The sequence below is a fragment of the Zeus faber genome, assembly GCF_960531495.2.
Source record: "Zeus faber genome assembly, chromosome: 22".
NCBI classification, from domain to species: domain Eukaryota; kingdom Metazoa; phylum Chordata; class Actinopteri; order Zeiformes; family Zeidae; genus Zeus; species Zeus faber.
In genome coordinates this window covers 10532387-10547688 of record NC_137209.1, presented here as the reverse complement: position 1 = coordinate 10547688, position 15302 = coordinate 10532387, and the positions used below count along the sequence as shown (strand labels likewise).

Sequence of the window (15302 nt, the reverse complement as noted above, 5' to 3'; positions counted from 1 at the left end):
TCAATTTGTGATTTGAAGATTGTGATATCAATACTTTGTTTGGGAGTTATGCAGCCTTTTCATGCATACCACCACCGTCGCAAGTGAATTGAAATACTTCATTTCTGTATTTGACTAAATTTATTCTGTGAAATATTCTGATAATTCATGTCAGATGACATACTGAAAAGTAACAATTCTCATCATGTAAAAAATGTCACTATATTGACAAAGAATAGTATAAGCAGAATCTTGAGATCCAGCCCATCACCCAGCCCTAGTAATTACTTGTGCAGTTATACTTCAGTTATAGCACTTCTAATGAGGGAAGTTATCCGAACAGAAAAAAACATTTCTAAAATGTTTAAACAGGGCTGGTTAATGTAATTAATTACTACTACTAACGTTTAGGGGGGGGGGGGGGGGGAGACCCACTCATTAATTTTCCAGCAATCACAGTGGAAGTGGGCAAGCACCTCTCACAGTAACTTGGCCGACTGTTAATTAGCACATAAACGGAGGTCACCGCTCAGCGGCGGCATCCCATCGCAGGCGGTGTCACATTAACGTGCATGACACTTGTCATCATTAGCCGTGCGCCGCGCTCGACCAAGAAAGCCCAGATGCTCAGATGTTTCCTGGTGGAGGGGTTAACATTAATTGAAGCTTCCTATAGTCAAGATAATCCACCTCAGTGCCCAACGTGCTACTGAATTCACTTTCAGAGCTTCTGCATGAACAAAGGGTTTGTACTCTGTCTTTACGCGGTTTGGTTCCTTTAAAACGGGATAGCCGAATTGCCGAGATTAACAAAGGGGTGAGAGGATGGATTTTTGAAGAGGATGATTTTAAAAGAGAAACGCACTGAATGCGTCGGCAGTGATACTTTGAGGCTGATTGCATCACTAATATGGCTCTGTTCTCAATATGTTCAGGTGACGTTTATAATTTGTTGGGTTATATCGGTTCTCGAGTTCGATGAACGGGTCTCAGTGAGGCACAGCGAAGTTAGAAATTAGTTTTTAATTTTCTCTTTTTCGTTGCTTTTGGAAAATCTGGCTTCAGCCTCGCGCTGTACGTAGTGGGCGTTAAGCTGCTCAGTTTAACTATTAAGTCCAATGATACGAATCCTCCTTTATGTATATCTCCTTTTGTTCTGAAACCATGTATTAATTGTAATAGTCATTATAAAGCAGGCATGAAGTCTTTTCCTGCATTCATAGTGAAATATTATAAATAATTTTCCATTAGCAGAAGTATTCATTTACAAAAAGGTATTGTTCCTAAGCCACGCGGCACTGCCGGGTTCTGCCGTGGGCCGTCTTCCCATTCCGTGCTGTTGCGAGCATTTGAATGCTCTGCTGTGCCTCGTCTGTGGCCCATGTGCCCGGTGTCCAATTTGAATAGTCTGGGAGCGACGCTCTGAATATACAAACAGCAATCCCGATTGCATTTGAAATATGTTGCCCAGGGTTACCTGTGGTGGCTACACAATAATTGTCGCGCAGTTCTACTTTGCCCGTGTTGTCGTTGTCTTTTCCCGCACATCGTCCTCTGCTCGGAACACGCTTCCGTGGCCGCGTCCAGGACGCCACCGCGCCCTGTTTCCCATCAAGCGCGGCCGTAATGTTGACGCCGTGTTTTGTTAGCCCCGCAAAGCAGCCGGGCCAGACTTCCTCCGTCCACCATGAAGAACTATGCTCCGGTGTTCACATGTCTCCGATGAGGCGTTGAAGACGTTAACGCCTCGCTGGAAACATGCCATGTGCATGCCTTGCTTCGAGACCTCCACCGTCTTCCCCCATCCCTGAAAAGCCAAGTACCGCAGGACTTAATGACTACAGACCCGCCGCTCTGACCTCCGTGGGAATGAAGTCATTTGAGTCCCACCTTAAATCCATCACCGACCCTCTCCTGGACGCCCTGCGGTTCGCCTACGGAGCCGACAGCTCTGTAACGATGCTGTGAACTTGGCCCTCCACTTCATCCTCCAGCACCTGGACTCCTCGGGAACCTCCACCAGGATCCTGTTTGTGGATTGTATCGCCGCCTTTAATATTGTCATCCCGGCTCTGCTGCAGCACGAGCTCTGCCAGCTGAGCGTGCCCGACTCCACCTGCAGGTGTATCACAGACTTCCTGACTGACAGGAGGCAGCATGTGTAGCCGGGAAAACACATCTTTGACTCTGGGACCATCAGCACCGCTTCCCCTCCAGGCCGTGTTCTTTCCCCTCCGCTCTTCTCTCTGTACATCACCGGTCTGTCAAGTAGGGGTGGGCGATATGGCAAAAATATCAAATCACAATTTTTTTTTCAGGTGGGATCACAATCCACAATCTAATCACGATTCTCTTTCCTGTTGTTTTTTTTTAAAGGGGGAACTCGCAGCTCAAGCCTCTTTTTTAAATTTATTTTTATTTTAATTTTTTCTCCTAACTATAATCGGATTGAAAATGCTTTTGAAAATGTGATTGCAAGTTAGACGTTTCTGGATCGTATTTAACAAATACGTTATAGAATCATCCTATTATTATGTCTTGTCTGTAGACAGACTGTCTGTATTAATTTACCAAAAAAATTAATTTAAAAAAGTCAGCTCTTAGAGGGGAGCTGGCTTCCGTCTTGAGCCGTCCACGTTCTCCGTTTCTCTAAATAAAACAAATAGAAATAGTTTATTTTAATTCTTCTTTTTTTTTTTTTCATATACTTATCCAACGACACAACAAAACAGTGGAGATGGTTGTGGAGTTCGGTAAGAACCCAGCCCCAGCCGTCCTCGTCACCCTGGGTGATCCTTGCACATTGCATACAATTTATTAGTTATAGTAGTTGTCCTTTAGTAGTAGTATTAGATTCAAGATTCAGTTATACTTCTTACTGTGAACATTTGCACATTCCTGCACAAACTGCACAGCTCTTTATTTTAAAAACAGCCATATTTTACATATTGTGTTCCTATTGTTCTATTTTACATTTGTTTCTTGACCTGCAGTCCTTGCGTTTTACTTTGGTAGTTTCTCATACTATGTTTATTGCTATTATTATGCACCAAACTCCAAGACGAATTCCTTACTTGTTTAAACTGACCTGGCAACAAGGACGATTCTGAATCTGTTAAATATAAACAGTGACTGAATGCCTGAATGTGTTTTGCCCGGTAACCACCTATCTATCAACTTATTATGTTTTTGTGTATTTGCATTTGTTGAGTTTGTGGCTGCCTGAGCGCCCGACACGCCGAGCCACTATTGTTACCAAGACAAATGTATGTACAATTACTCTACTGGGTAGCCAATGATTTTCTATCGGGTTCACTGCACTCCACTTCCACAAAATTCCATTAATTCCGTCCAACTTTTCATTGGGGATGACATTTTGAGGGCATTCCAATGAATCTAACTGGAGAGGGGTTGTTGCTGGGGCAAACACTAAATATGTCCTAAATATATCAGGGTAATTGTTGAGCTGGTGCCAGGCCAGAGATCCCAGGGGGGTTCGCGTGTAGGGGGTGGGACAAAATATCAATACTGGAATACGTGGTACTTCCTCTTGAGATGGGTTATCCATACACTGGCGCCAAATATGGATATTTTTATTAAAACAAGCTGGCGCTCTAAACTAGTGGCGTAACGGAACATAGATGATCCGTGATTCATAAGGATCACCCCCCAGGGTTCGGCGCGCGTGTGAACCGCGGATTAATTCCCAAATTTAACTGTCATAGTGAAAAACAGTTTTACCGCCGCTGTCACTTTTTCCAGGTAATAATTCCATAAATCTTGATGCAGAGTTGCAGTGAAAAACAGATACAAGACGCGTGCTGTGTTTTACTCCAAAGCGCAATGGTTGGTTTACGGTACGTCGCACTTTGTTGCTGCTATTTTACGAGATGTGGCGAATAACCTGCTCTATGTTGCCCCAATGCTTCTGCGCGTCCGCCATATTGCAGCGGTCAGGGTCCGCTAGCAAACAAATATGATACCATACAATAAATATGTGTATTGAGAGATGCAGACTTCTCTACAAAATCGACTGCAACTTGCTTAATTCTGAACAAATTTTCATGAAATTAAATGAGTTATAAACATGAGAAATGAAACATGATACTGGTTACTTATTGGAATTAAATTTAGTTACTGGTGGCAAATCTAACCATATTTTTTCATTCATTACCATGTTTAAAGGAATGAATCATGCGTGCCTCATTTGGTACTTTAATTTAACAACTGAGTATTGATTGAATATTTTATATATTTTAAGATATTCAACATTGGACATCTTTTTTGTTGTACATTGTTTTAGCTGTCAAATTCTGTGAAACTGACACCACAATACAGTGAATGAATACACAATTCCTGCTTTTTGCCTTTTTAGGGGTCTTTTTTCTTCTTCAGTGACACAGATATTGTGATGTGTCGTAGATGAATTGTCTTGCAACGTAAAGAGTATGGTGGTACCATCGTATCTTCAGTTACTCTGTGATACCTGTCCCTAGTCACGAGGCCTTCAGCACTCTCTATGGTTCCTAATATAAAGTATTGGTCCAAAAATCCACACAAATGTTCAAATAAGAAGTGATCTATGACTATAATGTTCTAATTCATTGCATTGTAGAATGTGCTAAAATCTTGCTCTCCCAAAAAATAGCCGCTAATACATTTAAATGTGGGCGTCTGAATCATGTTTGATTCAGGGGGTTTTCTGAGGAAATGATTGGGAACGCCTGGTCTAGTGCTGTATGCGGAATTAGTTATTTGTTGAGTTTTTTATCCGACGGCGGAATTTAGAACTTAAATTCAGTTACCGTTCATAAACTTCTTAAAGTGGGATCTACGAGTTGCACTTTCCCGCGGATTTAATGCCAGAGAGCAATTTGTGCCACCGCCAAAGTGAATTGGAAGGCACTGGAGCGCGGCGCACATCGCATAACAATGCGGCTGTCTCCGTTCCAGGCATCGCCCTGGAGAAGGTCTACGACTACAGCGAGTACTGGGAGGTGGCCAGGGGCCTCTACGCACCCTTCGACTGCACCGCCACCATGAAGTCTGGCAACGCCGACGTCTACGAGAACGAGATCCCCGGCGGACAGTACACGAATCTGCACTTCCAGGTGGGGATCGGCGTGGTTGGTTTAGGTGCTAAATGTGTGCATTCATGGACTGTGTGTATGTGTTAGTATGCATTAAAAACATCTTACACCGCCAGCTGGCGTGGGTCATCACATGAAGGAGCCGTGACAGGCCCCGTTAGCCGGAGATGAGGTGATTAATAATGCATTTTAGAGTATTGCCAGTGGGGGAGGGGATACATCGAGTTGAATCCCTTCAAGCGGGCACACGCAACTGACGGCCCGTGGGCCAAAAGTGGTCCACGTACCAATGCACATCATCCCTTTATATACGTTTCAAGGTTGTCAATGAAAACTGCCACACAATGTTACCATCGCTTCAATCCTAAATGTTTTCTAAAAAGTTCCGAGATATTTCCAAGGATAAGACGTTCGAGCTTGATATCCAAAAATGGAAATCCGGCGGAAATCATTTTCATGTGCTGCTACCCGCTGTTTGGGCACAAGAAAAATTGTATGTTGAGTTTTGTTGCCCACCAACCGAAAGAGTTGGTGCCCCGCCTTAAACATCAACAACATGAAGGTTCAAAGATTCCACTGCACCTCTGCTTGACGTAAAAAAAAAAAAAAAAAAAATTTTGAAAAGCCTCTGCTTTTCCCCCCAAGCTTTATGCAAATACACATAATGTGTCATAGTGTGAGTTAAAATCAACAGTGGAAGCGTGATGGGAGGTACCGCTGCTAAAACTCCGAACAAAAGTTCCGCTTCAAATACTTAAGCGTTGGCTAATGCTGCGTGGCACATTGAGTGCAAAGCTCTGTCTCCAGCCTCTGCACACTGCACGGTCACAGCGGAATGCGTCACCGACGATCTGGAAAGCGACAGCTTTCCCCAGCGCCGCGCAGCAACTTGAAAATGCACGTGGGGTGCACTTCCTGCAGGGCCCTTCCCCCGCTGAAGGGTTTATTTTGTTGGCTATTTTAAGCAATTTCACAGCAAAACCGATAAACGGGAACACATGGCGCACACCTGTAGACAGCCTAGCTCACTGCAACACAACCATAACTTTAGGTTGCCCTGGAGCGGCTCGATCATGATTGACTGTTAACATTATGTACAAGGAAAGAAAAAATGAAGGATCGGCTCGAAGCCTTTTTGCGGTATGTTATTCATACATGGTGTCATTTGCCTGTGTGTGTTCTGTTGCAGGCTCACAGCATGGGACTGGGGAACAAGTTTAAGGAGGTGAAGAAGGCCTACACCGAGGCCAACAAACTGCTGGGCGACCTCATCAAGGTGAGACGCAAACTAGCGCGGCTTCGTCACAGGTCACGGCGCATTTCCCTCGGTCCAGCTGGCTCCCAAACGGGCGACGTGGTTAGAGAAACCCTCCCTCCCCTGGATAGGCCTGTGAGGGCTTCATGCGTACCACAGCCCAGGTGTGAAGATTTGTAGCCAGAGTTAAATTTTCCCTCGTTTTCACATTACATTGTAGGGCTTAATGACGTCAAAACGTAGAGGTTTTCTATCGAACTCATAGACGTAGCATGTGTGGGTTTGATTTGTTCACATCATATTGTAGCTTTAACATTCAACTAACCCCATGGAAGGTGGCTGGTGAGTCTCAGTCTCGGTGCGATTGAGTAACAGTGGGACGTGGGCAGGAAGTCTGACCTATTCAGTCCTATATCTACTTGGATGAGAGGAGAGCATGTAGGGCATTTATCATTACTATGGGGTTTTTCTTTCCACCGCAGGACTCTTTTCAGGACCCAGGAACTTTCCCGCAGGAGGAACTTGGTTCTAAAATGTATTACAATTGGATGGTTCCTGTTCCCAAAAAGTCCTTTCCTCATTTAGTTCCTGTAATTTGTTGGAAAAGTTGCTGTGGACGTCAGCATGGCAGCAACCTGTATTTTGTTTTTATTGTGTTGGGCAAATCGAAGCACGTATCAGTAGTCTCTTATAAGCCAATTTTAAAATTTGACAATATATATATTTTTTACCCCACAGCATACATGTTACACATACAAACATGGGGTCGTACAGTTGAGCACCGGGTGAAACAGGTGCTTCATTGGCAGAAAACACGAGCAAACTTATTTCCCTCATTTGTTTTTGAGAGGCAGCGCTCAAACGGTCCAGGGGAAATCAGCAGTTTTCTCAGCGGACTTTATTCTCGGCCTTCCCTCTCGCTTTTGGTTTTTGGCCCCTCTTTACCTCCCCAATGAGAGCATATTGGCATCTCTGGCAGTGATTGGTTCTGCCTTGCTGCCTGGGCTCCCATGCTTGGCTGAGGCAAACGATCCCAGATTAACTGCAAAAGATCAAGTGCTCTGCGCTAACTCGATTCAGTCCCTCTGACGGTTTCTCTCTCTCTCTTTCTATCGCTCTCTCTATCTCTCTCTCTTTCTATCTCTCTCTCTTTCTATCTCTCTCTCTTTCTATCCCTCTCTCTCTCTCTCTCTCCACTTTTCCTTCCTATATCTTTCGCTCTTTTTGTTTCCCTGATTGTTCTGCTCTTTCTCGCTCCCTGCCTTAAACACCTTTTACTCAGGCCACTTGACGCTTTATTTAATTTAAGGTAGTGTGGCGAGTGTGTCCGTACCGCTGAATTTAAGCTGGCCGTAAGCCCTGGTTTAACAAGGCGGTTTTACCCTTTACTTAACCTCAGTAGATCGATGGTTTTTGGGGGGTCGGGGGGATTGGACGGTGAATGCACCCCTCAAGGTTAAACATAGACGTACACACACCAATCACAGCAGTCAGCATTATCATTACCCGTAACAGTTACTGGCCATATTGCTTTTTTGTTTTTCCATTATCTTTAATTCATTGGCTTTTCTACCCACATCATTTGTTCAGGCTCGCTAATAGATTGATCCCTCTCTGGGCTCTCTCTCTCTCTGTTTCGCTGTCTCATTAAATGGTGCTCACTTTGTTCTGCTTTCCTCTCACCCTCCGCAGTCTCTCGCATTTTCCCGCCCTCTTCCTTCTTTCTCCTTCTATTGCTCTGTGGAGACTAAATCGTTGTCTCAGCCATTTTTTTTTTTTTTTCCTCCTGCGTTCTTGCTCCGTCCCTCCAACTCTTTTCCTCTGAAGCTCTGTACGGTCTTTCAATTTTCCCCCTCGCTTCCCCGCTCGCTCATATCAATTCCTTCCCTCCCTCCGACCTCCCCCTCCCCGTCAATTCAATTAACGCTCAACGGGCTCCGTTGCACAAGCCAATGTTGGCTTAATGTGCCTGTGGGTGCCGTGAGAATGTCTGTTGTATCCCGTTAGCCCGACAATGGCTAACCCTCACACTGTTGCCCTGTCGATAAGAGAGGCAGAAGGCTTGCGCGCGTCGGCTGCAGGCAGATAGGAAGTTCACACACACACACACGCACACACACACACACACACACACACACACACACACACTTAACACACACAGAACGACGTGAACAGAAATGCACACAAGGGTTTGGCCTCAATGTCCGTGGAGCGGCTGCCAGAGGTCAGCCGGAATATGATTGTCTGCCGCATGCAGGCTGTGCAGCATTAAGTACGTACCCATCTACCCCTGCTCGGACCACGCCTACCCTCTAACACACTACACGCAGACAGAACTCTGGTGACGCAAGCAATGTGTCTCAGACTGTTTTGGTTCTCAGTCTTTCTATATGCATTATATGGAGGAAAGGGCTCGCTGTCGCCACTGTACAAAAAGTGAGCGCGGGCACACACACACAGATGTTGGTATAAGCGGTGTTCACATGTCTAAAATCATGTGGTCATAGTACACTGTGCAGTTTTGAAACAGCCTACACAGACAAATAGACTGACTCTCCACATGACAATAGACAAACACAAACACACGCAGATACTGTATGTTTCAGAGGTCTCCAAACAGCTTGATAAGATGGTACTTTGTTGGTCCTCGGGATGGGAGATTTGGGTGTCGCAGCAGCTCAGTGAGGAACATTATGCAGGAATACAGGGATATAATAAGTACAGAAAGTAAGAATATACACGACACTTACGCCAAGTAAAAAAATTAAAATTAGTAAAATACAAAATTGACGCGCTCAAGAAACGGGTAAATAGTAGTACATTTTGCAATGAAAAAAAAAAGAATGAAAAGCTAGAATAAAGCTATCTAAGCCCCTGTCTGTGTATCCCATCTCCCTGCTGTTGTTCTTTCAGCTGCGCAATTAAAACACACACACACCTCCGGCTCTCTCTCTCTAAAGTCAGCTTCCTGTCGGCCTGCCCAGGGTTTTGCATATGTCCCTCGCCGCCGTCTCTTTGCCTCTCCTGCTGTTTTTCTCCACTCCGCTATGCCCATCACTCTTTCGCTGTCACTTTGCTCATCACTCTGTCTCCCGGCTTCTCCCTCCGTCCAGAACCTCTCAGTCGCTTCGTCATTTTGCCACTGCTCATCTTCCTCCCCAACTCTCTCGTTATCACTCCCTTCTCATGTCTCCTCCTGCTTCTCACCTGACAGCTTCCATCGCTCAGTGTGTGTGTGTGTGTGTGTGTGTGTGTGTGTGTGTGTGTGTGTGTGTGTGTGTGTGTGTGTGTGTGTGTGTGTGTGTGTGTGTGTGTGTGTGTGTGTGTGCGTGCGTGCGTGCGTGCGTGCGTGCGTGCGTGCGTGTGACGCTTATGCTTATGCACGCACGTCCACACACACCTTGGAGTGTTTGAATCCTCTGCACGGCAGCATTGCTAACGTTTCGATGAAAATGGACTTGAGGTCATGTATTCATCAAGCGTCTCAAAAAATCTCGGTGGCGCAAATTCATTCCTGCCTTCGCATTTCGTCAACTTTCTCAACCTAGAAAACGACTCCTACCTCCAGCGGGATTCAGAAGGTGGAGAGCCATCCTAACCCGTCTGCCACGGCCAACAATTTGCGGAGTCCTCAATTAAACCTGGATCGCCCCATAGCGCCGACAGTAATACGCAGATTGAATCATTTCCCCAAAACCCAGCGTCAAGTACTGCGAAAGAGAAAATACATGTATGCAAATCCGCTGGTTTCCCTGGAATTTAAGGCTTCATAGATTGCAGCAGCGTATTATGATCATTGGTAGATGATGAGGTGATGCCAAGGGTGGATGGCGGGGTGGATCATTTTTTGATCTGCTTCTCACGGCACAGTGTGACTCTCTGCAGCGTTAATGCACTCAGCGCGTTGAAACAGTTCGGAAGGGTGAAAGTGGGACAAGCCCTCGAGCATGAACAGTGACTTGCTGGCAGAGAGGTCGGCGTAAGTTAAAACGGAGAGCTGGGAGTTCCATCGAGGGGGTGATCATTGTATAACCAGTCAAATCTGATGCCAGTTCTGAGTGCACTCTGAATTTTTCAGCTAATTAATGAATGTTTCGTGTCGCATTAGATGTAATGGTGGTATTTCAAGCTCTATTTGTAATACGTCTGGAATATGTTGGACTATTGCTGCCAAATCAATCCCGTGCTCTTCCACTAACTATTCAACTTATTGAATCACATTTTACGGCTGAATATCCTGTAGGCGGCGGCTCAGATTTGCTCAAACATCAACACTGAAATAGAGCTTGAAATATAATTTTGCATACCACACAATCCACCATCGCTCTGGGCAGGCATTTGTGGATGTATTGTGTAAAATGCAGGAAACAAAAAGGCAAAAAAAATACTAATGTTCGAAACGTTTTGTATTTCCATACTGTACCTCTGGTCAGCTGGAGTCGGAGGAGGCGCAATCTCCGTCCATACGTTTCATTTATTTTGAATCGTCCGTCAATGGCAGTGCTCATTAGACGTCGGAGAGAATCGTCAAATAAAGGTTGTGTTAGATTCACACGGGAAGCGGGAGAATTCTCTTTGGGTCCCTCTTTTAGCCCAAATGTGACCCAGATTCAAGAGATTCACGAGGTTTAGATCTGATTCCCCCTCTCACTGCCGGGATTATACTGTAACTGGGAACTTGATCTTAATAAGCCTCAAGTAGGCCTCAAAAAACAGATTTCCTGTGTGTGTGCGTGTGTGTGCACGCAGGCTGCGGGTGTAATTCGTCAGGAGTGATTGAAAATGTCCGTCTTAGCACCGCCGGGAATGGAAACAGTGAAAATATTTGATAGAGCAAGAGAGGATGGAGGTGAGAGGAAAGGTGGGAGAGGTGATTGGCTGAAAAATAATTATGAAAAGTAATTTTCAACACAAAAGAGAAAGTTCCAGGCCACGTTACCGTGAAGGGAGGATTAAAGGCCAAAATGCTGTACGGGGGCTATGCAGCCTGGCGAAAATGGCAGACGGGCTAATGACGGAGGAAAACAGGAAGATACGCGGGAGTGGATGGAGGTGGAAGCTTCAGCAAAGCTTTCGTTGGGGGTGCCTGGGGTGCCTTTCGCCTCGGCGGGGAATAAGTCGGCGACGAGCCTTTGTTTCGGCCGCCGTTCTAAGTTAAACGGCCTCTCTCGACAGCCTTCACACATCTTTTTTTTTGATTTTCCTGCCCTTCTTCTAACATCGATGGATCATTATCTCTGACAAATGGAGTCGCAGCCCGGCCGAGCGGAGGATGGACATCTGCACCTGCTCCGTCAGCGCCGGTCCGCCGCTGTGTCCGGTGAAAGGTGTGCCAAGCTGGCAAACGTGAAGTCCGGCAAATCAATACAAGCGCTTCCTTATTTATTTATTTTTTTGTTGTTTTTTGTCTTTTTTTTTTTTTTTTTTGTGTGTGTTTTTCATATTACGAAAGTTGTAATGTTGAAGAATCCACTCAATATAACAAACGGTTTTAGGATCACTCAATACTTATTGCGCTTATTTTAGTCTCATCGTGTGGGCGTCGTGTGGACACGGTGATCGATTTGCATCTTTGGTTTCACGTAATAAATAAACCAGCGCGGCAGTGGGTCTGCAGACAACAGACATGCTTGTTTTGGGAACCATACTAATATCTATGAGTCATTCATAAATGACTCAACCCACAAAGAAAGCGTCTGAACGGCAAGTCTTTTGGATGGATATAGAACAGAGGAGTTGACGTTTCCTGCAAGGCGGTTATAGAGTCATAGTAAATAATACACAAACTACTACAATTTATACTGAGCCTGTGGTTTCTCAGCGCGGGTACTGGGAACCCTACAGAGTCCTCCAAGAACAACCAGGGGGTCCCCGGCAAAATGATGAATAGTTAAGACTTCACCGTCATTTAATTCACAAGATGTCAGCACCGTTAGAGGAGGTACAATAATGGCTGTTTTCATCCTAGTTTCACTGTTATCTCTCTGACTATAGCACAGACAGGTCTAGATGTTTGGACTGAATGTTTACTAACAATCAAATCCTTATCACATTGATGTCCAAGAGATGGGGGGGGGGGTCCTCGACATGACAAAGGTCTATAATCACCACACGATGGGAAGCACAAGGATGCAACGTTTCCACGGTGAACAAGTGGTCGACAGGTTGATGGCACGACGGCAGTCAGACCTCACCTGACAAGGAACTATCAATACATAATCAGTTGCATGTGTGCACATGGAGCTTTCAAATTTATCCAACAAGACCAAATAGACTTGGAGGCATGCACACACACACACACACACACACACACACACACACACACACAGTGGCGAGATTAGGGTTGTTGAGAGAGAAAAGTGATCCCAAGAGCTGAGCCACCTTCCCTATTCCGCTAATCCCAGGAGGTGCTCAGATGTCGCAGAGGATTCTAGGTTTGTGCGTGTATGTGTAGATGTACTGCCATAGCATATAACTCTCTTCTGATATTTTTGGAATGCAACTGATACACACCGGTGTACCTCCCCCACCCCGCTCCACCCCCAACCACTCCACTCTACTCCACTCCACCGCCACCAGCCCAGCTCTATGTTGTGGGCAAAGTTCTCTAATTGTCCTCTGTTGTGTGGGATGAAATTTGTCAGAACGTTGGCCATTTCTTGCATCTGTCCTCATTTTTCCCCCCACTCAGCTAATGCTTCTCCTTGGCCCCAGAACGGCCCAGGGGCCTCCTCCTTCTGGTGGCTCGACAAGAGAAAGGCCGCTCTGCTGATATGAGCCCGGTACTCCAAGGAAAGATGCCTAATGTTTGTTTGTGCCCTCGGGGACGTAGCCAGGTTCCCTAATGGTGGCTTCTCAGGTTTACTGTTATTGTTGAATCACCCTCTCTCTCTCTCCGTCTCTCTCTCTCGCTCTCTCTTTCTAATGGGCAATGCAGCACGGTGCAGTGAAGACAGTGCTTTAACTTGAAACATATTTGCATCGCCATTAGCACAGTCTGAGAATAATGAGAGGAACAAATATTTGTATTCCAGTGGCCCGTTCGGTCCAGAAAATGTTGTGTGGGGGAAGGAAACGTGAGACTACCGTTTATCACCATTATGGTAATAGGGGGCCCTATCATCGTAATGAGACGCCATTAAAAATATATATATATTGAAAGAAAGAATATATGTGATTTTAATGGATGTTTTTCTCCCTCCCGTCCTACCTCCAACTCAGTTTATCTCGTCCACTCCCTCCCTCCCACCAGTTTTATTGGTGGCATCAAATGATCAAAAAATGCGCAGAGATATTTTTGATTTGTTTTGGGCTGTTATTTTTACATAGGCTATCATCTTCTATCATAGGTCATTTTGGTCATGTGTATATATATATGTATATTTCTATACAGTATACAAGCATATCATGCTATCTTCTGTCTTTTTGGCCACCAATTCTTAAATTAAGTAATACCCGTCTCTCCACAGGTGACGCCATCCTCCAAGATCGTGGGCGATCTGGCCCAGTTCATGGTGCAGAACAACCTGAGCCGCGCCGAGGTGGAGGAGCGTGCCGACGAGCTCTCCTTCCCGCTCTCCGTGGTGGAGTTCCTGCAGGGCTTCATCGGCATTCCGCACGGAGGCTTCCCCGAGCCCCTGAGGTCCAAGGTAGGGCACGCGCACACACACTTAAACAGAAGGACAGCTCCTTCCTGGAGAGTTCAGCAAATAGTGCGGTGAGGTGAGATCATTTATTTTCAAGTTTATTGATGAAATTGAAAATCAAACTTTCTAATCTGACTGGAATCAGATGAGAAAAAAAAAGCTCTGTTAAACGGGAATTAAATATTAATAAATGATCTTAAGTAGGAATATAAATAGATAAAACATGATGGATAGAGATAAAAGGGCAGAAGATTCAAATATTAAAAATGACAATAAATACAATTGAGGGATGACTGATGTAAAAGGAAGGCACCGCATGAGAGCCGAGCTTTTAATAAAATCATTTTCTTTGACTAATTTCAAAAGAGAGCTCCAGCTCCCTATCCACTAAACGCCACTGAACATCATTTAGAAGTTGTCATGTTGATTAAAGACAAGTTTATCACTCAAGCCCTGAGTCGTGCCTGCGGTCTTTACCGCCTTAATGGAGGAAAATGAAAACAAACTTCCAAAAAAATAACTTGGTTGGGGTGCAGTCAAAGAAAAACACAACATCATTGGCATAGAGGGTCATTGAATATTTCTAGTGGAAAAAATATATATTGTAAAATGGCAAATTACAGGGCTGCAATTCCTTTGAGGACCCCTAGAAGGGTGGTGGACCCTAGTTTGGGTACCCCGGCACTATCCACCTGCAGAAGCACTGGGCTCAGACATTGATTTATTCAAAAAAAATCATTGTTTTTTTTTTTGAATTATATAAATAGATAGATACTTTATTCATCCCCGGAGGGAAAATGTACGTTGTCACTGCAGCTCACATCAGTATGGGCCATTATAATAATAATAATAATAATAATAAGGCAATGGAATCAAGAAACAAGAAAGGCAATCCACAAATAAACCTCAAAGTTATCCAGAAGATGGAAATAATGTGAGAAGATACAACAATTTTACATTAAATTACAAAACCATGTCAACCAATAACTATAGAACAACAAAGTAACAGCAATAAATGACCTATAAATTGTGTGTGAGAAGAATTTGGCAAAACACTAAGCTAGAAATGGATAACTTTTCCATTTGCAATCAACCTAAAGACAGATAATGAACAGGAGAAATGTGGTCATTTACACTAGACCCAACAGTAAAAATTAAATATAAATCTATAAATAGACAAAAAAGATATATATATATATATATAAAACAAACCTAAATTTTTAATGGTCAACAAGGGGAAAAAAGAGGAAACGATGACATAATTTCATCAGCTTCCTGCGGTTTTAAACTTGACTAGCGGCGTATGGAACTATGAAATCACTTTAATAATGA

General features: G+C 44.5%; 1 protein-coding gene across 1 annotated transcript in view; it reads left to right on the top strand.

Annotated features, from left to right (window-relative positions):
* Window positions 1–15302, top strand: part of pcxb (pyruvate carboxylase b) — a gene marked incomplete at both ends in the record, with an annotated part of 257867 nt that overhangs the window by 231350 nt on the left and 11215 nt on the right. Inside the window, 3 exons of the mRNA XM_080023630.1 lie at window positions 4933–5090; window positions 6259–6345; window positions 13794–13973. Of these exons, the coding sequence (XP_079879756.1) occupies window positions 4933–5090; window positions 6259–6345; window positions 13794–13973 (425 nt within the window). The remainder of the gene's footprint in view (window positions 1–4932; window positions 5091–6258; window positions 6346–13793; window positions 13974–15302) is intronic.